Genomic DNA, 27086 nt, shown 5'->3' with positions numbered 1-27086 from the left:
ATGGAACTTAGGACCAGAAGAAAATGATTTTGATATATTGGAAGAGAATCCAGAAAGGTTTGGTGATACTCCAAAACGGTAACATTACTCTCTAAACCTGGGATGATTTCTTTTTTTTTTTTTCCTTGTTGGTTATCTATTTTATTTTTTTATTATTATTTATTTTTATTTATTTTTTATTATTTTTGGGGGGGTACACCAGGTTCAATCATCTGTTTTTTTTTTTTTTTTTTTTTTTTATTATTTTATTTTATTTTTTTGGGGGGTACACCAGGTTCAATCAACTGTTTTTATACACATATCCCCATATTCCCTCCCTTCCTTGACGCCCCCCCCTCGATTCCCCCCCACCCTCCCTGCCCCAGTCCTCTAAGGCATCTTCCATCCTCGAGTTGGACTCCCTTTGTTATACAACAACTTCCCACTGGCTATCTATTTTACAGTTGGTAGTATATATATGTCTGTGCTACTCTCTCGCTTCATCTCAGCTTCCCCTTCACCCCCCGCCGCCTCCCATACCTCGAGTTCTCCAGTCCATTCTCTGTATCTGCATCCTTGTTCTTGTCACTGAGTTCATCAGTACCATTTTTAGATTCTGTATATGTGAGTTAGCATACAATATTTGTCTTTCTCTTTCTGACTTACTTCACTCTGTATGACAGATTGTAGTTCTATCCACCTCATTACATATAGCTCCATCTCATCCCTTTTTATAGCTGAGTAATATTCCATTGTGTATATATGCCACATCTTCTTTATCCATTCATTTGTTGATGGGCATTTAGGTTGCTTCCATGTCCTGGCTATTGTAAATAGTGCTGCAATAAACATTATGGTACAAGTTTCTTTTGGGATTATGGTTTTCTTTGGGTATATGCCCAGGAGTGGAATTACTGGATCATATGGTAGTTCTATTTGTAGTTTTTTAAGGAATCTCCAAGCTGTTTTCCATAGTGGCTGTACCAACTTACATTCCCACCAACAGTGCAGGAGAGTTCCCTTTTCTCCACACCCTCTCCAACATTTGTTGTTTCCAGATTTTGTGATGATGGCCATTCTGATCGGTGTGAGGTGATACCTCATTGTGGCTTTGACTTGCATTTCTCTGATGATTAGTGATGTTGAGCATCTTTTCAAAAACCTGGGATGATTTCTTTTCCCTTTTGTTTTAGCTTTTTTTGCTAATGTTTTCCTTTTCTATCTGCATTTTATAAATGTCCTTTGAAATACATGGCTCTTTTTTTTTTTAATGAGACATTTTCCTGGTGTGTGTGTGTGTGTGTTTGTTTGTTTGTTTGTTTTTGGCTACATTGGGTCTTTGTTGCTGTGTGCAGGCTTTCTCTAGTTGCAGCAAGTGGGGGTCACTCTTTGTTGTGGTGCACGGGCTTCTGGTTGTGGTGGCTTCTCTTGTTGCAGAGCACGAGCTCTAGGTTCTTGGACTTCAGTAGTTGTGGCTTGTGGGCTCTAGAGCACGGCTCAGTAGTTGTGGTGCATGGGCTTAGTTGCTCCAAGGCATATGGAATCTTCCCAGACCAGGGATCGAACCCATTTCTCCTGCCTTGGCAGGCGGATTCTTAACCACTGAGCCACCAGGAAAGTCCCAATGGCTCTTTTCTTAGAAAATTATTTTTTAAATTTTATGTAACTGTAAGATTAAAATTTGCTAATAAATAAGTATGGAGAGCTGCTTAAAATAAAATGGTTTTATTTTAAGTTCAAAAGAAAGGCCTAGAGCTGTTTAATAACACTAACATTAGTAGTAGCATTTATTGAGTGACTAGATGGGTCAGGCATTGTGCTAAGAGCTATACATAGAATTTTAAAATATTAGTAATTATTGATGTTAGTATAGTTCTACAACCTGTACTGTTTTTATAAGGCTACCCTAATTTTATTGGCCACCTACGTATTATTCTATCCAATGTTCTTCCATTTACTCTGTGTCAATCTCTTTATTAATGCGACCCTCCATTCTCCAAGTAGGAGAGTCCTATTTCTTGGGGTTATGAAACTCAAATGCAATGTTTTACATAACAAAAACTATCCAAAAATTACTGCCATTACTTTAGAACAAAATCAATTAAATACTTGTAGGGGATTACATTCTTGGAATTTCATTCATTTATTAAGCAAAGATCCATCCAGGCATTCAGGGGGAAATCTCATGGCAAAGTTGTTTTTTTGTTTGTTTTGTTTTCTTTAACTCATTCTCTGAATAGACTACAGATGCACATAGCTGTTTCCAAATTCTCTTTTTCAAGTAGGATTTTTATAAATATTCAAGCAAGACACTCAGAGTTGAAATATAATAAATCAGTTGCCACAATATCATGAAAAATTTATAATCACTGAACACATGTATGCTACACAAACTGATAGGAAATGCTGATAACGGTTATTTTTTACTCTCAAGTATGTTCTTACTGTTTCAATCCATGTTGAAAAGATAGTTATGGCCATTTAAATAATAAGTCTTTATGTATTGATTCACTATGATTTAAAATTAAGTTGTTAAAGTCATTTTTGTAATATGTCAGTAACTCTTAGTTTTCTTGTGATTAGGATTTGCCTGGTATATAGTTCGCCACCCTTTCGTTAGTGATCTCTCTGTGTCATTATACTTCAGATATGTAATTAGCACAGAACTGGAATTTTTAAACCAATCTTCATCTGATTTTTAAATGTTAAAATTACACCATTGATATTTATTGTAATTACTAATATTTTGGATCAATTTTTATATTATGTTGTGTCTCCTATTTGCCCATTTTATTGACTTTTTGTTTCTTTTCCCGCCTTATTTTGGATTCATCCCTTCTTTACTCCCTTTTTCTCTTTCTAGAAAGTTATACAAATTCTGTTCTCCCATTGCTTACCTTCAGCATTTAGCTAAATAAATAGCATGCTTGAATTTTAAAACTCTGAAGTTCACATCCTCTTCCCAACAATACAGAAAATTTAGGATAATTTTGTTCTGATGGTATGGTTTCTGTACTGTGTTTGAAAGTAGAGCTCTTTTCCTTATAAAATAAAATTTGAAAAGACAGAGATGACTTTAGCATTATTCTTATTTTCAGTCATAATTTGGTGAGTGAAATTAACTTACTATGATGAATGTAATTTAAACTTTAAGTGATCAAACATTTTTATACAACAAACATTTTGATACATGTAATTCCCTATATTCTTAGACTCCACATTAAAAGCCACGATCCTTGGAACCCTCAAAACAGAATTTTCAATATGTCAGGAGTATTGTTTGCTCTTCTTAATAAGCTTACAGAGAAATTTGGCATTTTGAAGACAAAAAGTAGGACAAATACATATAACTTGTGTTACAATAACTGGTATATAAATATTTGCTAATGTTTTATTTAGTATTTTGCCTCAAAAATATACTGTGTGAATATAACTATTCCATTTTTTCAAAGTTCTTGTTAAGCTACTGACCAGAACTATAACTTTGGTTAAGTTTTCTAGACTGAATTAAGACTAAATAGCTTACAATTCTGCCTTCACACTACTCACCCCTTTTCCATTTTATATGTTATTACTGTCCAATATTTTATTTTGATATTGTTTTATATCCTCAAGGCTTTGTAATTTATATACAGTTAATCCTTGCTTAAAATTACTAATATATTTATAAATATCTTTTTTTAGTATTCCTTCTAACACATCACTCCTTCCTTGTGGCCTTAATTTCTTTAAATTTATCTTTTATTAGTGTTTACTGGACTGACACAGTGGAAATGTTATTTTTATTGAGGTACATAAATACCACATCAAAACTGGACAAGTGTTTCAATGAACTTTTTGTATTGTGTTACTTTAAAATCCATCGATTTACCCTTTTGAAGAATCTTTTACACAAGCATAATTTTGTAGCATCACATATTAGTCACTTGGTAAACAGTGATTCACAGATCTGAGCAGATCTTTCCTATGTTAACATATTTTATTACATATGCTGTTTTAAATCACATTTGCACGTAACACCTCCAATCTCATCAGAAAAATCGAACTGTGGCTATACTATTAAGTCACAGTGCCAGATACAAGGTTTTCCAAATTCCAGTTTGCACTTGAAAAGTGTAACTTTAAAATTGACCACAAATACTGCCAGTTGTTTTCCATGAAGTAACAGGCTTAACTTTGTTCATTTTTATTAAAGTATCTGCCAAGCGCCTGTCTGAATAACTATAGTTTGTCTGTTAGTCATTCTTCCAGGTTAAAAATGATGTTCCATTAAAACAAAAAGTTATTCTTTCACATTTAAAAAACTGGTGTTTTCTGAGTTAGGAGCAAGCTTGGCTTGTTTAAGAAACTGAGCAGAGTTCATTACAGCCAGAACAGTGTGGATGATGTGGGATAGATGAAGAAATAAGAAGAGAAGGATTATCTGGGGCCTTATTGACAGAAGTTAAAACATTTGGATTTTCTTCCAGGTGCAAAGGAAATCATGGAAAGATGTGTACTGGGGTGTTGGGGGCGCGATGTGGTGGCAAAGTCAAAATTACATTTTTTAAAGATGATCCAGGCGCCTTAAAGAGACAGGAGCAAAAGCTGAAGCAAGAGAACAGTCCAGAGGAGACTGCTGTCCAGAGTGAGATGATGGTGATAGGGACTAGGGTTGCCATAGACACCAGAGGGAGTGATGGGTTCTAGCTCCTTGTCAGAGGGAGGCAATCTGAGACAGTAATCACATTTAAATGTGAATTTACTTTTTCCAGATCCTAAAGAAAGCATGCAGTCCTATTCTCCTCAGAGATGTCAGTCTCCGGCCAGCTATGGCCCTCAGGAAAATTTGCTACATTATAAAAGCACGAACAGGAAGAAACCTTTCCCTGAAAGGTCTGAAGAAAAGGTAAAACAGACACTTCTCTGCAACATTTTTCTAGATGAACTTAGCATCTAAAGAGAGCTTTCTCCAACAGTGCCTAAAAGGCGATCATTATGATTGGCTCTGAGTTTTCCCCTTCTAGCTATATATTATTGGGGGTTAATATTTTTTAAAGTATTTTGCTGTATAACATTTTATATTGCCATTTCACTAGATTCTTTAACGTGCATATTTCCAGATTCTAAAAGTGCTTTTTTCAAATTAATCCAAAAAATAGAGATTTAGGGCTGTGTTTTATATTTATTGACTGTTCAGTAATCTTTTGGAATTGATGAGGACTTACATATTGCAATTGTTTTTCCAACAAAAGATCCACGTATTGTACGCTCATTTCACTTGAATAGTCCAACAAGCATGTATTGAGCACTTATTCTATACCAGACAACATGCTAGAAGTTATGGTCCCTGCCGCAGAGAAGACATAAGGGGAGGGAGAGATGCAAATAGGTAGCAAGTGGATTCTTTCTTGCCCTTCATCTATGTCCTGGTCTCTTCCTAAAATATTCTCCATCCCTATGATCAGTTCTTCTCAGACTATATTGCACTTATACTTACCTACATGGGGGGATAAAACTTTCTTTGTAACTTCTATGCTCTTTCCTCCATCACCTTGCAACACTCCTTATTAAAGTCTTTCACAATAAGGTACAAAAGGGCATGCTTTTTCTGGGTCTCCATCCCATACCCTCACATGCTCAGGGTTCTGCTACAGAGCTTGCACAGATTTTAAGCAGAAGCAGAGCATACAGTATATCTCTGGGCAATTGCTCATAATCCCCGCAGTATCCCAAGTGCCATTGGCTGTCCTTATATTTAGATCAATTTTGACCTTAATTCTAAAAGAAGTCTCACACTCTTAAGTTTGACTTTGGGAAATGTTTGCACGTAATTCTTATACTGCCTCTTCTTACATACCTGGTTCCCTTTTGCGTCTCCTTCATAAGCACAGGAATCCCAGGGTCCTAACTAGATGTGTATCCAAAAGTCACACCCCTCCCAGAGCCTGGATTCCTCAGGCATGGGAGAGGCTTGCGCTAAATCAGCATTTCCCTGATTTCAACTATCTGAATGCACTCTTGTGATCTGTGGCCCTTCCATGTACTATCAATAATAATGTTATGCTTACTCATATTCTTTAAGTTAACCTTTTTTTTCATTTTATGTCACTGCTCTAAATAGAAAAGCAGTATTACGTGCATAGAAAGTAATCTTAAAACAAATTGCAGCATTCTATCTCTAGGTATATCCCCCCAAAAAATGAACAGAGTTTCGCACATCCATGTCGACAACAGCATTGCTTACAATAGCCAGGCAGTGGAAACAACCCAGTGGTCCATCGACAAATAAATGGATAAAGAAAATATAGTAACATTATTCAACTGTAAAAAAAAAGAAATGAAATTCTGACATGTGCTACAACATACATGAACCTTAAAAACATGATACTAAGTGAAATAAGCCAGACACAAAAGGACAAATATATGATTCAACTTATATGAGGATAAAATAAGTAAATTTATAGAGAGAGAAAGTAGAAAGGTGGTTACAAGGCCCTGGGGGAGGAGATAATGGGAGTTGTAGGATGTGTACAGTGTCAGTTTGGGATGATGACGTTTTGGAGCTGGATTGTGGTGACGGCTGCAAACAAATGTGAATGTGCTCGATGCCATTGCATTGTATATACACCTGAAAGTAGTTAAACGGTAAATCTTATGGTGTGTATATTTGATCACATTTTTTTTAATTTCATTGTAGCTCAAACAGAACAAAGCTATCAAATTGTAGCAGGATGCCATCACTCGCTAGTGAATCTCGGCATAAGGACAGATTAGAAATACCAGAGAGAGAGTAAGGGCAAAATAGCATCAAAATGAAATATCCCTCCTGGATTATTCAAAGGGCTAGAAAGAGAATTGAAAGGGGACCATTTCTCCCCCCAGGTAACTCAGAGTTCTCTAACGCTGTGTTTGAGCAGCACCTAAACTCACCAGCCAGCACTCATGATCACACCTGGAGAACTACGGGGTTATGAAATCTCTAAGTGTCTTCCAGCTTGAACAAATAGACAAATTAAGAGTAGATGACGCACACCACAACTGAGGCCTGCCAAGCCCTGGAAGTGGCAGAGAGGCCCTCCAGAAGCAGCAGACCACTCTCAGCTCAGAGAGCCCCCACTTCTGCAGAGAGACAGGGCTCTGAGGTGCCCTTTGTTTCTGGAGCCTGTTACCTGGCTTTGCTGGAGTGGAACAGGTCCTGCCCCTGGACCTTCCAGCACCAACCCTCCCCTGGGGGTAGGGACTCGGTAAAGGAATTCATTCCAAAGGAGGAATTCCTTTAAAATAGGAGATGACTTTGCCCCCAAACATGATGGAAGAGGATGGCAGGGCCAGGGAGGAGAGAGTGAGAAGCAGGAGTGATTCCAAGCATCGGGGCCAGCTCATGCCAAGCCCTAAAGCTATGTGTGTCCAGACAACAGCAAACACATCTGATTTGTGCTCAGACTGGGGAGGGGGAGAGGGAGAGAAGGCAGGAAGGGAGGCAGGAGAGTTGGGGGGAAGCTAGCTCATGCCTTTCCCAGTGGTGCTCACATATGCTTGGTGTACCCATCGTTGGAAAGATCAAGTTTGTGCTGGGGGGACCAGGTATTTTGAGAGACCAAAGACCTGATGTCACATCCCTAGTTCTTGCCACATGTAACAGAAGTGGACTTCCTGAGCCTCCACTGTCCTGACAATGCCTGCCTCGCATGATTTTTGCAGGCATGGACTGCGATAATGAATGAGGGAGGGCCTTGCAGATGTTGGACTCATGCAAAGGATTACTTAATATTATTATCCTTGGGACCCGGTAAAGGAATTGCAGATCCCTGGTGCATCTCTCTGACTGCCCTTCCTTCTCTCTGTTATGGTGGATTTTACAAACAAAAGAAATAAATTAGTTTAAGTAAGGTAGCATAGCACAGGGAGAAAGCCAGATAGACTAAGGTTCAAATCCCAAATCAACTGCATGTGACTTTAGGCAATTGGCATAAAGATGCTCTCAGTCTGCACCTGTCTTCCCCTCCCCTGCTGTTTTTATGGTGACTAGGGCCTCATAGGGATCGTAAACTATATACATCCCATCTCAGTAAACTTCAGCAGGTACAGGTTCAGAAAGCATTGATAGATAGACGGTTTATTATCCATTTTGAGTTTGGTGCCAGAGTACCTTTCTCAGTAGATGGACTGACATTTCTGGTTACTTTCAATGACAAACAGACTCTGTCATGCCAATTTCATAATTCCTAAGCTGCCATTACTTGTTCTATGTCCACCTCAAGATCTAGGTACAGAAATTTTATACTGCATCTCTACCATAAGTCCAACTGTGATTTGGCACTAGTGGAACAAAAGCAAGTCCTAATTGATAATTAATTCCTCCCTTTGACCCTAAAATATTCATTATTTAACCCGCACTGCAGGATGTCCACCACAACGAATGGTACATTGGAGAATACAGTCGCCAGGCGGTGGAAGAGGCATTAATGAAGGAGAACAAGGTAATGGCTTCACCAGGGCCTGTCACATTGTTTCTGTAGTCATCCTACAGTTTTCTGTTCATAGGTCACAGGATGTAACAAGCAGTGCACTTTGATGTAGTCGTTCCTGCCTCACCCTGTATTTCTCAGTGCTGGGGAAGTTATCATCGACAGTGACTCTCAGAGTTTCAGATTTGAGACAGTTGTACCACTTATAGGCTGTGTGACTTTCTCAAGTTCCTAATCATCTATAAGTGTAGGTTTCTTTGTTTGTTAGAAGAAAATGGTAGAATCAACCCTAAGGAACTATTTTGGAGATCAAATGTGGAAGCTGGAGTATAAATGGAGGTTGCAATGGAAGGTGCCTTCCTTATGCTTTGTTCAAGTTTCATATCCTTTCTACAGGTCTGCCCAAGGTACAGTTGGGGATTTTTTTGTCTCACTTCTTCAGGAAAGGAGCAGGGATCATGAGTGCTGTAATAGTCAGGATGTGATAGGTTATGTTGTAGTAACACACAGCCTTGGGATCTCAGTTGCTTAGCATAACAGAATTTTATTTTTTGTTGAGCTCCACACTCAAGACAGTTTTGGGTGGGTAGACCCAGACTGCTAGAGGCTCCATCTCAGTGTATGCTCACACCAATCGCACACTGGTTCTCAAACTTAACATGCTGCATCTTTGCTCACATTTCGTTGGCCAGAGTAAGTCACATGACCAGGCCTAACTGCAAAGAGGGTGGAAAAGTAAAAAGCTACATGTGACCAAAAAAAAAGAGAAGACCTGGGATATTTGTGGTCAAATCAAATGACTACTACAGCCATCATCACAAATAGAAAATAGTTATTAAGCAGCTACTCTACTATGTGCAGAGAACTATACCAGACTGTGTAGAAGTGGTAGAAAGGCCTTAAGACTAATGCAACACCAACACCTGTCCTCAACTAACCAATACAATGGTCATTGCTGGAGAGGACATACAAAAATGAATGAGTTAGTTAATTACTGGATGGATGAATAAATGACAAGTCCTCAATAAATTTTAGTAAAACCTTGCTCTTGGAATTGATATTAAAAATTAAATATGATAAATTATATGTAAGTTACTATGGTAAACAGAGTAATGCTCCCCTACCACGAGATAGCCACATTCTAATCTCCAATACCGGTGACTGTGTCACCTTATTTGGAAAAGGAATTTGCAGGTGGGATTAAGTTAGGAATCTTGAGATAGGGAGATTTCTCCTAATTATCAGAGAGGGTTGAATATAATCACACGGGTCCTTATAAGAGGGAGGCAGCAGTGTCAGAGTCAGACATAGAGAGCCACAAGTCAAGCCACAAATGGTGCCTTCTAAAAGCTGGAAAAGGCAAGGAAATGCATTTTCCCCTAGAGTCTCTAAAAGGAACACAGCTTGGCTGAGACCTTGATATTAGTTCAGTGAGACCCATGTCAGACTTCAACCCCTAGAACTGTAAGAGAATAAATTTGTGTTTTAGTCCTTTAAGTTCATAGGAATTTGTTATAGCAACCCAGGAGATTAATACAGTTGCTAACATAGTATCTTGAACATATTAGGAATTAATGAAACTATCTCATTCTCTAGATGAGGAAACCAACACTCAGGTTTCAACTACAAAGTAGAGAAAGTGGCAGAATCTATATTCAAGATCAGTGCTCTTTTCACAAAATCACAGCTGCCTCTAGTAGCCGCTATAGTTCTTTACACTCTGGAAGGGGAGTCGTAGGTGGCTAGGTGGTGCCTTGCCTTGAGGACCGGCCCCCCTTCCCTCCGCCCAGGGAACCCCACGCTCGGCTGACCTCTGCTGGGTCTAATGGTGCCAAAGCAGTGACAGCTCCAACCCTGTCTCTTCTTGGCTAATCAGTGGTCACTCTCTCTGAGCCTCTTTCCCAAGGGAAAAATAGCTCTTAGAAGTCCTGCTTCCAGGAGCCCCAGTGTGGATGGTGCTAGAAGGGCAGTGTGTATGCCATGTAATGTCCTTTCAGCTACGTTCGGGCACTCAGTGCTCCCTTCCCCCACTTCTCCATGTCTGTTTCTGCCTCCTCCCAAAAAAGCATTGAGAAAACAGAATCTCCATTGAATGACTTCATATTTTCCTATTTTGTTTGTCTCCGTTTTGTCAAAATGTGTTTCCCATTTACGTAAGTAATTTAATTCAAATTGCAGGATCGCCCAGTTTCATTGTGACAAACTCATTGCAGGGTCTAAGATGATAAATCCCGACAGGCCACATGTCTTGGCCTCCTCTTTGTAATCTTTGGCAATGTGCTGTGCTTGAGTCTTTTTTTTTTAATTATTTTTTGTTGTTGACATATAGTTGATTTACAATGTTGTGTTAATTGCTGCTGTACAGCAAAGTGATTCAGTTATACACATATGACACAAAAAAAACCTATCTATGAAGCAGAAACAAACTCAGAGACATACAGAACAAACTGATGGTTGCCAAGGTGGAAGGGGTTAGGGGACGGATGGAGTAGGAGTTTGGGGTTAGCAGATGTAGGATTTTATATATAGAATGGATAAAAAACATGGTCCTATTGTAGAGCACAGTGAACTATATTCAATATCCTGTGATAAACCACAATGGAAAAGAATTAAAAAAAAAATGTGCTTGAATTTTAAGGCTTTAATTACAGCTGAATGTTTTTGGCAGAACAAGTTCCAGAAAATTCCTTGAACCCACTTTACATACTTGGATATTGGTACATTTATAGAAAAAATTTCACCTTGACTTCCAGATAGTCCATTGATTCGCTGTGATGTGTTAGAGAATTAGACCCTAATTCCCTTACCCGTAAAATGGGGATAAAATACCTCTTCAAATTTTATGTAAGCATCAGATGAAACGTGTGTAAAGTGATTGGCATCTTGAGGGCAGTTTTCAGTAAAGCTTAGCTGCCAGCATCATCTGACATCACTATAGTTTTATAGTATAGTTTATAAATTTAATATACTTATAGTATTATACAGTATTATAATCATTATATATGTGCATATGATATCTATAAATATTAGTTATATAAATATATAGATGTGAAATATAGTCTATAGAGGAGATGATAAATAACAATTAGTTATATAAATATAAACTATCATATATAAATACCTATTTATATAAAGAATAGATAGTAAGTACTTCACACACCTAATTAGATCTATTCTTTGTAGATTATTTATAACCACTTATACAAGAATCTATCCAATTACAGTTACAGATTTTTCAATATTTTTCATCATATAAATGACACGATGTAACCACAAAACTAAGCCTTCTAAGTGTGTGTTTGTTCAGGAGGATTGATCCATTTCTTAGCCTTTTACGGCCAGACCTTCACCCTCAGCTACTCTCCCGGGTGTCCCTGATTATTTTATATTTACAATTGGCCTATTCACAGCCCCCCAGGCCATACCGCAGTGTGGACCTTTTTTGGAAACCCTCGCTGTCCGCCCCTTGTCTTCTGTGACACTGAAGCTTCTGGGTTTCCATCCATCTTGAGACATCTCCTTAGAACCTTCCTATCTCCTCTTCCTTGCCCTGCACTTCCTTTCACCTCTCCCCAGGCTATATTTTCTTCTCCTTCATACAGTCTCTCCACTCAGTTTGGAAGCCCCACACCTGTTTTGGGGACCCTAGTCCTATGTGAACATCTCCTCACACAGAGGACCAACTTACAATGCTCAAAGCCTCTCCTGCTCAAAGCCTGCCGTGGCTCCCACTGTCTCTAGAAAAATAACCCGGGCATTAACAGAAGAGGAAATATGTGAACATTGGCAGTTAGAGGGAAGCACCCCCAAGGCGGGGAGGTGAGGGCTACTCTGTGCAGAGGGGGTGGCTTGTGTAAAAGCTGGGAACCCAAAAGCAAGATGGTGCCCCTGGGAAAGGGTGGCTTGGCTGGCATCATCACCCAGGGCATGGAGACTGCAGGAAGGACGAGAGATAAAACCACAGGAGAGGCTGCTGCCTTCATGCATGAACATCATGCTACCAGCACAGGCACGGAGCCCAGGACAGCAGGGGATATTGGAAGATTTGGAAGTAAGGGCTGTCGTAATCGGACTGGTGCATGTCTCAGAAAATAACAAGAACCCTCAGACATACTAACCCTCAATAAATACTTACTGAATTACATTGAATAAAGAACTGGCCTGCCAAAAACTAAAGTTGTTTGGGACTCTCAGGCGCACAAGCGTCACGGCTGCCCACGTTGGGAGGGTGGATTCTGATTATGATGCCTGAGAAGATCATCGTTCTCCCTTTTGCTTTAGGACGGCACCTTCTTGGTCCGAGACTGTTCCGCAAAATCCAGGGCAGAGCCCTACGTGTTGGTGGTGTTTTATGGGAACAAAGTCTACAATGTGAAAATCCGCTTCCTGGAGAGGAATCAGCAGTTTGCCCTGGGGACAGGGCTCAGAGGAGACGAGGTGGGTGTAACCCAATGGCTTCCTTTTTCCAGGCTAAGGACGGCAGTACTGGGGGCCTTGGGGGATGCTGGCCGAGTCACCTCCACATCCCCATGACTGCAGGATGGGAGAAAAGAGATGCCCTGGAGATGCAGAATGTAATCTAATCCTTCCAGCCCCTTCCACAAGCATCCCTGCACATGTAGGCTGAGAGCCAATCCTGACCCTTCCACGCACCCTCTATCCAGCTTTGCCCACTAAAGAAAACTCATTCTATAAGACACATCTACATTCTGCCTGCCAGGAAGCCTCCACTGAGCCCCACGTTAATGCCACACTCCTCCACCCAGCGCTGAACTCCCACCACAGCCATTTCTGACAATATCTGTTGGCATTAGGTCGGCATGTGTCCCCACATTGAATGTGACCTCAATCACAGCATCCAGTGCTACACAGAGCATGCCTGTCCTTGGTACACATCTGCTGATAGGCCGCTAGGTGAAAGAATGACTCAATGAAAGCACTCATTAATAACTGTATAAATAAATCAGAGAGAAAAGGGAAAGGAGATTGATTTTCTCTGTGTTTACACTAGGCTTGGTCTGTCTGCATTATCTTATTTTAACCAACAACTCTTTGATAGAACAGTTGTTCCTATCTTAGATGTAGGGAAAGTGAGGCTTAGAAAATTAAGTAAATGGCTAGTGATGCCCAGGTAGTGAGAGGGCAAATAGAGGCTGCTCTTTCAACTCTACTTGGACGGACAGAAGGAAGGAAGGAAGGGAGGAAGGGAGGAGGGAAGGAAGGGAGGAGGAGAGGAAGGGACGGAAGCAGTAAGAGAGGGAGGGAGGGTGGAAGGAAAGAGGGAAGGAAGGAAGGAAAGTCAGGGTTCAAGTTCGGTCACCATTTACTAAGTATGTGAGCTCAGGCCAGTCATTTAATTTCTCTGGGCTTTAGGTTCTTCGAATGTAAATATTCTTTTCAAGTCCAGACTTCTGTAATTCAGTGATTCTCATTTAGCATCTCCAGACCTCAATTTTATCTGTTGGTATAGATTATGGGCTGAATCGTGTCCCCCTCCCAAATTCCTATGTGAAAATTCTAGCCCCCAGCACCTCACAATGTGACTGTATTTGGAGATGGCATCTTTAAAGAGGCGACTAAGGTAAAGTGAGGTCACTAGGATGGGCCCTGTTCCAATATGACTAGTGTCCTTATAAGAAGAGGAGATTAGGACACAGACACACACACATGTGAAGTCACAGGAGAAAATGGCCATTTACAAGCCAAGGAGAGAGCCTCAGAAGAAACCAGCCCTGCTGACACCTGTGCTCTGGGGCCCCCAAGCCACAACTACTGAGTCCACATGCCTCAACTACTGAGGCCCGCATGCCTAGGGCCCGTGCTCTGCAACAAGAGAAGCCACAAAGCAATGAAGTGTGGGCCCCAGCTCACCGCAACTAGAGAAAGCCTGTGCAACAACAAAGACCCAATGCACCCAATAATAAATAAGTAAACACATAAATTTATTTAAAAAAAAGAAAGAAAAGAAACCAGAGCTCTCACACAAATATCTATTGTTCTTCAATGGATATCAAAATAAGGACCACTGCTGGGCTGCCAAAATGCTTCAGGAAGACTCGTGTGTGAAGATTCCAGCTTAAACCCAGTGTCTGACCCAGAGTCCTTTTCTGAGACTCACCTGTGGCTGGAGAGGTGCGGTCAGCACCCGGCAGGCTACCTATCATGGGGTCAGTTCACCAGCCTTTGCTCCAGCCTGGGAACATTTAGGCATAAAGGAGAACACAAGTGAATAAATAGATTAATACATAAATCTGCCAAATCGTGTAAGAAAGGGTTACAGCAAAACTAAAAAGAGAAGATTTTTCCTTTTGCGGTGAGGATTAGTGAGTTGATGTAAAACACTCAGAACACTGATTATTGACATATCAATAAATGTTACTTATGATTTTTTTCATTATTCTTACTAAATCACGGCAATAACTAAAACATCATTCCCCGTAAGTCCATATACCCATGGTTAATGGAATTTCCAGCTCTCAATATCCCTTTAACCTTCTGTGTTTTCTTCCAGCTCATAGACTTTCTTGTTAAAAAAAAAAAAAGTTTTCTATGACTTTTAAATGCTTGGGATTAAGGATCCCTTTTCCTTAGAGAACACAGAAAATGGAAATCACATGCCCTAAAATTTGCTGGGCCCTCTGTGAGCTGCTATTTAATTTGCTCTCGCCTTTGGTCCTTGAAAATACTCTGGAAAGGATGCGTTATTGAAGCCCTTTTACCAGTGGTGAAACCGAGATTTAAAGAGGTTACAGCTTTTTTCCCAACAAGCCAGACTTTGGTCTACCTATAAAAGAGGAGAAACAGTGACCCTGTGATAACTTCCTGATAGTGCTGAATGAGATTGCCAGCCAGTTCACTGCCGGCCTCAGCAGCTTGTCACCAAGGAGACCTTAAGAATTCAAATGCCTGTGTATAACTGAATCACTTTGCTGTACACCTGAAATGTTGTAAATCCGCTATACTTCAATTAAAAAATAAAAATTAAAAAAATAAAATAAACATATCATTTTCCTAAATTCTTATGATAGTTGTGGTATTTTAGGCCTAAAATCATGAAATAGTTTGAGATTTTTTTTCTCAATCTAACTAAATTTTCATTTATATAACCCAAAAAAAAAAAAAAGAATTCAAATGCCATTTTAAGAGGACACTTTTCGTGTTATTATGGAATTTTCTCCTCTCATACATCCCCCAAGCAAGAGTCTCCTTTTCATGTTTATTTAACGCTTCCATACGTTTATTATGCAAGGCACTACTCTGTGCAGTTAACAATTATTAATTAATTTGATCAGTTTAATCCTTATAGCAACCCCGTGAGGTAGGTGCTGCTGATACCCCTATTTAATAGACGGTGAAACTGAGGTACAGAAATGTGAAGTAATTGGCCCACAGACACAGCTAGTCCTTGTTAAAGCTGGGGTTCAATACAGTGTGCAAAAATATTGACCTTCTCACAGAGTCTCAGATAGCATCATAGCAAATGCAAATGATCCCCAGCCCATTTGAAAACAGCCCAGAGCTTCAATTGAAAAGAATTGAAGTTGGTACTTTCCATGTGCCAGGCACTGAGTGAAAAAAATCACAATTTACAGGTAGTTCTTCCTGCCTCTCTTCTGAACGAGCCATGCCCTTGTGTAAGAGGGGGATGATCTAGATTGTTCTCAGCTCCTGCACACCTTTCACAGTTCAAGCCCTTTGCCTTGCTGAGGAAGAATCGCCCATCTCTAAGGAAAGATAAAGAATTTCCTATAGCAAGTCTCTGCTAAATGCAAGCCAGCTACTTGCTACTTCATCTGGTGCTTGGATAAAGAAGTAGCATCTGAGTCTAACTCTGCAGGAGAAACGTAATGAGGCACAGGGTTTTCGAGGATAATTTTGATTTCCTGTGACTTTTTTGGCTGTCTTGCAAACTTTAGAATTTAACCGCACAAACAGTGCAGTGACACCTATTCCAAGGAAGTAAGATGAGATGATGTAAAGAGAGTGCCAGATACACAGAGGCAGGTGCTTAGTAAGTATCACAATTTACGTTTACATCACTTCTATCTTAAATGATTCCCTAAAGCCCTTTCATTGGGTCTGTGTGTCCCAGACACAGAAGAAAAGCTCACATGGGGCCATGTGATTTGCAGGAGAAGCCTCGACAGGGCCTCTGGGAAGGCAGACCTTGTCGACACCGGTCACAAGCACAGAAGGCCAGCAAATCCACATATGCTGGCAAAGAATGAGCCTGGGAAGGTCCATGATGCTGCATATTATAAATTCTGCTGTCCACGTGGCTAGAAACTCACATCTGAACTTAGATTCAGGGAACACCCAGTGTATTAGTTTCCTGTAGTTGCTGTAACAAAATACCACAAAATTGATAGCTTAAAACAATACGTGTGGAGTAATTCTCACAAAGAACCAGCTGAACACCAGCAGACGGCCTCGGACACCGGATGGGACTGCGGGGAGCCCGACATAGCCGGTAGGGAGGCATCTACGAGGGCTCAAAGAGGGTGAAGCGGCGGAGCTGTGGCAGACGGGAGGGAGTGAGAAACATTCAGAGGGTCCGCAGTGCAGCTCAGCGTTCCCGGACCAAGACATCGATCCGCGGCTGAACGGAGGGTCCAGGAGCGGGAGTGTGGGAGCAGGAGAGCTGGTTCAGTGTGGGAAACATTGTTGCCGGTAGGGTGACGGACCGAGAGGACAGGAGGGAGGAGGCCCGCGGAGAGGAGTGCCCGTTCCTGAGAGCTGCCCGGCCATGATGGCGGCTGGAGGCTGTAGGCTCACTGGCGGCTGGGAGGAGCCACGCGCATAGCCTCTCTCTCTCTTTCCGCGCCTCTGCAACAGGCAGTGGAGAGACGCCCTGCGGGCCACCTAAGGCGCTCAGGGATAACAAGTACCCTCAGGCACTCGGGTGGGGCTAGATTAAAATCCCTTGCAACGCCAGCAGCAGGGAGGCTGCCGAGAGAGAAAAAAAAAAAAAAAAAGAAAAAAACCCCCGAGAGAGGCCCAACTCTAAGACTTTCTGTTTACACCTGAGCCACCGGCGCCCTCTGCAACAGGCACCTCCAAGCCTGACTGAGACATCAGTGCGCCACTGCTCACTCCCTCCCAGGAGAAGGAGCCACTGTTGTACCCTCTCCCTCCCCACACACCGACGCTTACAGACGAACAATAAAGGAACCTCTGCGGGTCACAGAATAACGCAAAAAAACCCAAGGACAAGCAACCCCAAAAGTTTGGACAACCATGAGGAAACAAAGAAACACCATGCAGGCAAAGGAGCAAGAAAAAAACCCACAAGACCAAATAAATGAGGAGGAAATAGGAAAAATGCCTGAAAAGGAATTTAGAGTAATGATAGTAAAAATGATACAAAATCTCGATAACAAAATAGAGAAAGTACAAGAAACAGTTCATAAGAACTCAGAAAAACAAACAGCAATGGATAACAAAATAACTGAAATTAAAAATACTCTAGATGCTATAACCAGCAGAATGACTGAGGCAGAAGAACGAATAAGTGAGTTGGAAGATAGAATGGGGGAAATAACTGCCACAGAGCAGGAAAAAGAAAAAATAATAAAAAGATTAGAAGACAGTCTCAGAGACCTCACTGATAACATTAAGCGAACCAACATTCGAATTATTGGCATCCCAGAAGAAGAAGAAAACAAGAAAGGGTCTGAGAAAATATTTGAAGAGCTTATAGTGGAAAACTTCCCCAACATGGGAAAGGAAATAATTAACCAAGTCCAAGAAGCACAGAGAGTCCCATACAGAATAAACCCAAGGAGAAATACACTGAGACACATATTGATCAAACTAACGACAACTAAACACAAAGAAAAAATATTAAAAGCAGCAAGAGAAAAGCAACAAACAACATATAAGGGAAAACCCATCAGGATAACAGCTGACCTTTCCACAGAAACTCTGCAGGCCAGAAGGGAATGGCAGGATATCCTGAAAGTCCTGAAAGAGAGAAACCTACAGCCAAGAATACTCTACCCAGCAAGAATCTCATTCAGATTTGAGGGAGAAATCAAACGCTTTCCAGACAAGCAAAAGTTAAGAGAATTCAGCACCACCAAACCAGCCTTACAACAAGTGCTAAAGGAACTTCTCTAAGTAGGAAACACAAGAAAAGGAAAACACCTACAAATACAAACCCAATACAATTAAGAAAATGGTAATTGGAACACACATGTCAATAATCACCTTAAATGTCAATGGATTAAATGCTCCAACCAAAAGACACAGACTGGCTGAATGGATACAAAAACAAGACCCTTCTATATGCTGCCTACAAGAAACCCACTTCAGACCAAGGGATACATATAGACTGAAAGTGAAGGGATGGAAAAAGATATTCCATGCAAATGGAAGTCAAAAGAAAGCTGGAGTAGCAATACTCATATCAGACAAATTAGACTTGAAAGTAAAGACTATTAAAAGAGACAAGGAAGGACACTACATAATGATCAAGGGATCCATCCAAGAAGAACATATCACAATGGTAAATATCTGTGCCCCCAATATAGGAGCACCTCAATACATAAGGCAAATGCTAACAGCTATAAAAGGGGACATCGACAGGAACACAATAATAGTGGGAGACTTGAACACCCCACTTACATCAATGGACAGATCATCCAAACAGAAAATAAATAAAGACACACAAGTTTTAAATGACACATTAGACCATCTTGACTTAATTGATATTTATAGGACATTCCATCCAAAAACGACAGAATACACATTCTTCTCAAGTGCACACGGAACATTTTCCAGGATAGATCACATCTTGGGTCACAAATCAAACCTCAGCAAATTCAAGAAAATTGAAATCATATCAAGCATCTTCTCAGACCACAACGCCATGAGACTAGATATCAATTACAGGAAAAAAACTGCAAAAAATACAAACACATGGAGGCTAAACAATTCACTCCTAAACAACCAAGGAATCACTAAAGAAATCAAAGAGGAAATCAAAAAATATCTAGAAACAAATGACAACGAAAACACAACAACCCAAAACCTATGGGATGCAGCAAAAGCAGTTCTAAGGGGGAAGTTTATAGCAATACAGTCCTACCTTAAGAAACAAGAAAATGATCGAATAAACAACCTAACCTTACACCTAAAACAACTAGAGAAAGAAGAACAAAGAAACCCTAAAGTGAGCAGAAGAAAAGAAATCATAAAGATCAGAGCAGAAATAAATGAAAAAGAAAGGAAAGAAACCATAAGAAAAATAAATAAAACTAAAAGCTGGTTCTTTGAGAAGATTAACAAAATTGATAAACCATTAGCCAGACTCATCAAGAAAAAAAGGGAGAAGATGCAAATCAACAGAATTAGAAATGAAAAAGGAGAAGTCACAACGGACACCTCAGAAATACAAAAGATCATGAGAGACTACTACAAGCAACTATATGCCAATCAATTGGATAACCTGGAAGAAATGGATACATTCTTAGAAAAATACAATCTTCCAAGACTGAACCAGGAAGAAATAGAAACCATGAACAGAGCAATCACAAGTACAGAAATTGAGGCAGTGATTAAAAATCTCCCAACACACAAAAGCCCAGGACCAGATGGATTCACAGGCGAATTCTATCAAACATTTCGAGAAGAGTTAACACCTATCCTTCTCAAACTCTTCCAAAATATTGCAGAAGGCGGAGCACTCCCAAACTCATTCTACGAGGCTACCATCACCCTGATACCAAAACCAGGCAAAGATGTCACAAAAAAAGAAAACTATAGACCAATATCACTGATGAATATAGATGCAAAAATCCTCAACAAAATACTAGCTAACAGACTGCAACAGCACATTAAAAAAATCATACACCATGATCAAGTGGGGTTTATCCCTGGGATGCAAGGATTCTTCAATATACGCAAATCAATCAATGTGATACATCCTATCAACAAATTGAAGGATAAAAACCATATGATCATTTCAATAGATGCAGAAAAAGCTTTTGACAAAGTTCAACATCCATTTATGATCAAAGCTCTCCAGAAAATGGGCATAGAAGGAAATTACCTCAACATAATAAAAGCCATATATGCAAAACCAAAAGCCAACATTGTTCTCAATGGAGAAAAACTGGAAGAATTCCCCCTAAAAACAGGAACAAGACAAGGGTGTCCACTCTCACCACTATTATTCAACATAGTTTTGGAAGTTTTAGCCACAGCAATCAGAGAAGAAAAAGAAATAAAAGGAATCCAAATTGGAAAAGAAGAAGTAAAATTGTCACTCTTCGCAGATGACATGATATTATATATAGAAAACCCTAAAGACTCTACCAGAAAACTGCTAGCACTAATTGATGAGTTTAGTAAAGTAGCAGGATACAAAATTAATGCACAGAAATCTCTTGCATTCCTATACACTAACAACGGAAGAGCAGAAAGAGAAATTAAGGAAACTCTCCCATTCACCATTGCAACCAAAAGAATAAAATACCTAGGAATAAACCTGCCTAAGGAGGCAAAAGATCTGTATGCAGAAAACTTTAAGACATTGATGAAAGAAATCAAAGACGACACAAACAGATGGAGGGACATACCATGTTCCTGGACTGGAAGAATCAACATCGTGAAAATGTCTGTACTACCCAAAGCAATTTACAGATTCAATGCAATCCCGATCAAATTACCAATGGCATTTTTCACAGAACTAGAGCAAGAAATCTTACGATTTGTATGGAAACGCAAAAGACCCCGAATAGCCAAAGCAATCTTGAGAAGGAAAAATGGAGTTGGTGGAATCAGGCTTCCTGACTTCAAACTATGCTACAAGGCCATAGTGATCAAGACAGTATGGTACTGGCACAAAAATAGAAAGGAAGATCAATGGAATAGAATAGAGAACTCAGAAGTAAGCCCAAACACACATGGGCACCTTATCTTTGACAAAGGAGGCAAGAATATACAATGGAAAAAAGACAGCCTCTTCCATAAGTGGTGCTGGGAGAACTGGGCAGCAACATGCAAAAGAATGAAATTAGAACACTTCCTAACACCATACACAAAAGTAAACTCCAAATGGATTAAAGACCTGCATGTAAGACCAGACACTATCAAACTCCTAGAGGAAAACATAGGCAGAACACTATATGACATCCATCAAAGCGCCATCCTTTTTGACCCACCTCCTAGAATCATGGAAATAAAATCAAGAATAAATGAATGGGACCTCATGAAACTTAAAAGCTTTTGCACAGCAAAAGAAACCATAAACAAGACTAAAAGGCAACCCTCAGAGTGGGAAAAAATAATTGCCTATGAAACAACGGACAAAGGATTAACCTCCAAAATATACAAGCAGATCATGAAGCTTAATACCAAAAAAGCAAATAACCCAATCCACAAATGGGCAGAAGACCTAAATAGACATTTCTCCAAAGAAGACATACAGATGGCCAACAAACACATGAAAAGATGCTCCACATCACTAATCATCAGAGAAATGCAAGTCAAAGCCACAATGAGGTATCACCTCACACCAGTCAGAATGGCCATCATCACAAAGTCTGGAAACAACAAATGTTGGAGAGGGTGTGGAGAAAAAGGAACTCTCCTGCACTGTTGGTGGGAATGTAAATTGGTACAGCCACTATGGAAAACAATTTGGAGGTTCCTTAAAAAACTACAAATAGAACTACCATATGATCCAGTAATCCCACTACTGGGCATATACCCAAAGAAAACCATAATCCCAAAAGAAACTTGTACCATAATGTTTATTGCAGCACTATTTACAATAGCCAGGACATGGAAGCAACCGAAATGCCCATCAACAAATGAATGGATACAGAAGATGTGGCATATATATACAATGGAATATTACTCAGCTATAAAAAGGGATGAGATGGAGCTATATGTAATGAGGTGGATAGAACTACAATCTGTCATACAGAGTGAAGTAAGTCAGAAAGAGAAGGACAAATATTGTATGCTAACTCACATATACGGAATCTAAAAATGGTACTGTTGGACTCAGTGACCAGAACAAGGATGCAGATACAGAGAATGGACTGGAGAACTCGAGGTATGGGAGGGGGCGGGGGTTGAAGGGGAAACTGAGACGAAGCGAGAGAGTAACACAGACATATATATACTACCAACTGTAAAAAAAAAAAAAAAAAAAATACGTGTGTATTCTTTCGAAATTCTGGAATCTAGAAATCTGAAATCAAGGTATTGACAGGCCACCTTTCTTCCGGAGGCTCTAAGGGTAGATCCTTCGGGCTCTTCCAGCTGCTGGTGGCTGTCGGCAAACCTTGGCTTCCTTGGCTTGTGGCCACACCCCCTCTGATCTCTGCCTCTGAGGTCACATTGCCTCCTTCTCTTCTCTGAGTGAATCTCCCTCTGTTTCTATCTTATGAGGATTCATGTGATTGCTTTTAGAGATAACCTAGGATCAGCCCCTCTCTCAAGACCTTCCTCTCAAGATCCTTAACGTAATCCCAACTTTTGTCACGTAAAATAACATTCACTCTTTTGCTTAGAAGGCAGTATTCACAGATTCCTGGAATTAGGCCATGGGATATCTTTTGGAGGGCACCTTTCAGCCCACATCTCTCATTTGTTCAGTTTTGGGGCCAAGCCTTAATTTTAGGCCTACGTTATGCTAGATTCGATGCTTCATTCTGAGGACACAGAGCAGAGTAAGGTGGAGTCCCTGCCATCCAGGGGATACCCTGTTAATCTGTGCCCATCCATGCATGCATCTAAGCAGGGGTGAGATTTGAAATACTTATCACCTGGTAGAACACCAGCCCTGGACCAGCCAGCAAGGCAGCTGCTTAGTAACAACCTGCAGAGCTTTACCTGCTGCCAAGTTTTAGAAACCACATTTGTCAACATTTCTGTGGAGTCTAGTAGAAGGCAGCAATTTCAGTCAGACCTTTCCTTGTCCTGCAAATGTCTGTGATAATGTGCTGAAAATTACGATAGACGTTTACTAGATAAATTCAAGTTCAAAGACTAGCAAACAGACAATTAACCAATGAGTTTATTTCTCACTTCCCTGGTCAGCTTCTCTCTCCTCCTTCTCTCTTCGCACCTCTCTGTCTTCCTCTTTTTCTCTTTTCTTCTTTCACTTCTATGTGTGTATCCAAAGAGATTGATTAACCTTTCTGGCAGTGAAACACTGCTTGTGGTTGGTATTTAGGGCAATCACGAAAGATTTAAACAAACTCGAAGATCTAATATTAGGATGGTATTTGCTGTCCTCCTGAAAAAAAGATTTCATTTAAAAATAAGAGCTTAATTATAATCTTTTTAACAATTATCTTTAGGGTAACCTATCAGTTGTTAGCCTATTGCTAGAAGTCAAAAAGAGGAAATGACAGAATGACTTATTTACTCCTGCCTTGCTTGCTTCCTACCACTTGTTAAAATTACAACTTCATGTAAAGTATCATCCATGTAGTAGGTTATAAATAATTAGTATTGAATTCATTATTTTGGGAGCATCCTAAAGAAAACAGGTCTGAGATCACAAAGCAAGCATTTTCCCTGTAAAGATTAATTCCAGGAAAGAGAATTTCCTCTGTGCCGTGTGGCTGTACCCAATTTTGTAGAAGGGTCCTGCATGAATCAATCATTTTTTGTTTCGTCGAGTATGAAGAACGAGAAAGAAAAATCTGTCCTTTATTTATGATTAGAAGTGAAATGCAAAAATGTCCTTCCTTTCTAAAGGCTTACAAGGAGTCTATAAACTTCTCCACTGATTTCACGGCTCTTTCATCATGTTCTTGGCAAACTTGGAAGGCAGGAGGTCACAGCAATGACTGACATTCACTGAGCGCTCACTGTAGAAAGAGCGCCCTTCTGAGTGCTGTAGAGTCAATTCAATTAACCCTCACAATGACCCTCAGAGGTAGGTCCTACTATTACCATCACCGTTGATAGATAGAGAAACTGAGACACGGAGTGTACGAAACTTGCCCAAGGACACACAGCTAGTGAGTGGGAAGGCCCTGCTTGGAACTCAGGCATTTGGGCTCCACAGCCCATCACTTACAACTACTGTAGCAGGACAATTACTGTTCCTGCTGGACCACTGGGAAACCACCTTACCTTAGCATCAGGTAGAGCTTAGTACTGACTACTACTAGGGGTGGACAGATAGATTATCTCATTGAGAACTCTGCCACAGATCCAGTAACGGGCTCAAAGGGGCAAGCTGCTTACAGATTTAATTAGGACTCTTTTCAGATGAAAAGACAAAATCCAACTCAGTGAGCATAAGGAGGAAGGCAGAGGATTGTTGACCCAGTTCCCAGGAAGAACAGGAGTGGAGTGCATCCAGGGATCAGTCAATGTCAGGGAAGGCCCTGGGAGCCCCAGATTGATTATTTCCACAGTCATTATCACTACATGAAATGACCTATTTGGATAGGGAATCATTACTTTCCGTCTGCCCCCACCTGAATACAATGCATGAATCTCCATGAGGCCAGGGACCTTGACCATCTCATTCCCTCTGGAGCATCCCTCAGGCCTGCAAAGATTTCTGTGCTGGGCAGAGGGAGGATGTACAACACTAAAGAGAATCAAAGTCATCCCCACTGCGTCTCCGTCCTTCAGCCTGCGTCATCTGGATGCTGCTCTGTTGGAACAGTGGGTTCACAAGCTGTAAGCAAAGTTGCATCAAGGAAGAAACTGACACTCGTCCAGAAAAAAACAGATTGAGTTCCTGGTCCTGCTCTCTGGCTGTGTGGCCTCTGAGCAAGTGACTCCTCACTCTGAGCTGCAGTTTCCTTGGCTCTTCCGGGAAGGTCTGTTGCCCTGAGTTACAAAAGGCGGGTCATGCAAGCTCTCTCCTCCTGATCATCTCCCAATAGCCCCTTTCAAGCACTCAGCCAAACTCAGCTAATCAGAATTCCTGTCTGTGCTCACATGTTCTCAACACCCGTCTTTGTACACGCATCTTCCTCTGCTCTCAGTATCTTTAAACCCACCTGTCCATTTGACTCGACTTACCCAGAATGTGTAGCCCATTTCAAGTCTGTATCTTCCACAAAGCACTTCCTGATTCCCCTACACTTGAAATCATCTTACTTTCCATTAAATCACCCCAGCACTTTATCTGCACATCTCTAGAAACATACAAGTGTAATGATTCACCGTCATCTCATTATTTCACAAGAAGCCCAGGGAAGGAACCTAAATTGGCCAAGAACCACCAGCAGTCCTGTGGTCATCAGTATTGTTTCTGATTAGTCTAGAATGCTTTAGAACAAGAGGGGTGTACAGGAGAGAGATTTCACAGTAGACCTTTCCCATTAATTTACAAAGGTCAAGATTTGATCTTTTTTTTAATTTTTTTTTTAAGCCTTGATCTTCTACATTTCAGTTTGTCACAGTTGGGGGACAAGGTAAGGGAGGCACCAGGGATTCTCCATGGCTGACTGCTGTGTAATTAACCCATTTGAATTGCTTTCAGTAGGAACATGTAACTAACTAGGGAGTGGAGTACACTCTGACCAGTGTAACCTGATTCTGGGGAACACTCTGTGGGTGGGAAGCTTCAAGAGCTGCAGGGGGCTCACTTTTGATCACCCTGGTTGTTTTAATCTTATCATTGATCCTTCAAGAGCTTCTTTGTCACATCCTTTTAAAAAAAAAAATCACTTCCGATACCTCTTTACAATCTAAAAAACGTTTTAAGTGAGTTAACCTCTTCCCTAAGTATAACGAAGCCTTTTAGGCTGTTCTTTAACCTACAGACACAAAGGCACCTAGATTTTCATTAACTTTCTCTTCTGTGTTTCAGAAGTTTGATTCGGTGGAAGACATCATCGAACACTACAAGTATTTTCCTATTATACTCATTGACGGGAAAGATAAAACTGGGATCCACAGGGAACAGTGCTACTTGACAAAGCCCCTCCCTCTCAACAGACACTTCTCACCTAGGTAGCCTGGTCTTTGTTTCATCTTCAGTTCAGTGGATCCAATGCCTCTATCATTTTTTTTCCTTTATTTCAAAAGATTTTTTTCTGTGGCTTCAAGGGATTACTTCTCTGACTTTGTCGAAAAGAAAAACATTCTATCATGGAAATTGAAAAATCAACTGTGGTTTTGAAAGCTCTAACTGCAGAAGAAATATAAGATGCAAAAATAAAAGCTGGCTTTAAAAAAATATCTTTTAAAGAAAAAAACCATAAACACCGTCCTTATGTTCATGTTACAGATGAGCAGCAAAGGTTACAAGAAGCTGTTGCTTCAGTGTTTGCAGCTGGCACCTGACAAGCGTAGGTGAGAGTCCCAAATCTATGACCTTTATAGGACCCGGGGCTGCCTTTCTTTATTTCAAAACTGTTTGGACTTGTGAACTTACAATGTTTTTGTGATTCCTTATGCTAAAGATGTTGGTGAATGTTAGCTCTATTTTATTTGTAATTCTGGAAATTTAGCTATAGGGAAGGATTTGGTATGGAAAAACGATCACTTGTGAACACCATTTGAAGGACAGAAATCAGAATTGCTTTCAGTATGGTGTGAAATGGCCATAGGACCATCTCTAGGCTACTCTGTTTGGAGTAGCTTTAAGCCCAATGGAATTAGCAGATTCATAGTAAGAGAGTAAGCTTAAGTCTGAGTGAAAATATAATTTTTTTTAATTCTAAT

General features: G+C 40.4%; 1 protein-coding gene across 1 annotated transcript in view; it reads left to right on the top strand.

The window, feature by feature from the left end:
• CLNK (cytokine dependent hematopoietic cell linker) overlaps positions 1-26376 on the top strand; it is a 156149-nt gene extending 129773 nt beyond the window's left edge. The window contains exons 16-19 of the mRNA XM_057704653.1: positions 4734-4867; positions 8364-8441; positions 12711-12866; positions 26230-26376. Coding sequence (XP_057560636.1) covers positions 4734-4867; positions 8364-8441; positions 12711-12866; positions 26230-26376 — 515 coding nt within the window. The remainder of the gene's footprint in view (positions 1-4733; positions 4868-8363; positions 8442-12710; positions 12867-26229) is intronic.
• The last annotated feature ends 710 nt before the right edge of the window (positions 26377-27086 follow it).

This window comes from Hippopotamus amphibius, chromosome 13, assembly GCF_030028045.1.
Source record: "Hippopotamus amphibius kiboko isolate mHipAmp2 chromosome 13, mHipAmp2.hap2, whole genome shotgun sequence".
NCBI lineage: Eukaryota > Metazoa > Chordata > Mammalia > Artiodactyla > Hippopotamidae > Hippopotamus > Hippopotamus amphibius.
This window is presented reverse-complemented; position numbering and strand designations above follow the sequence as displayed.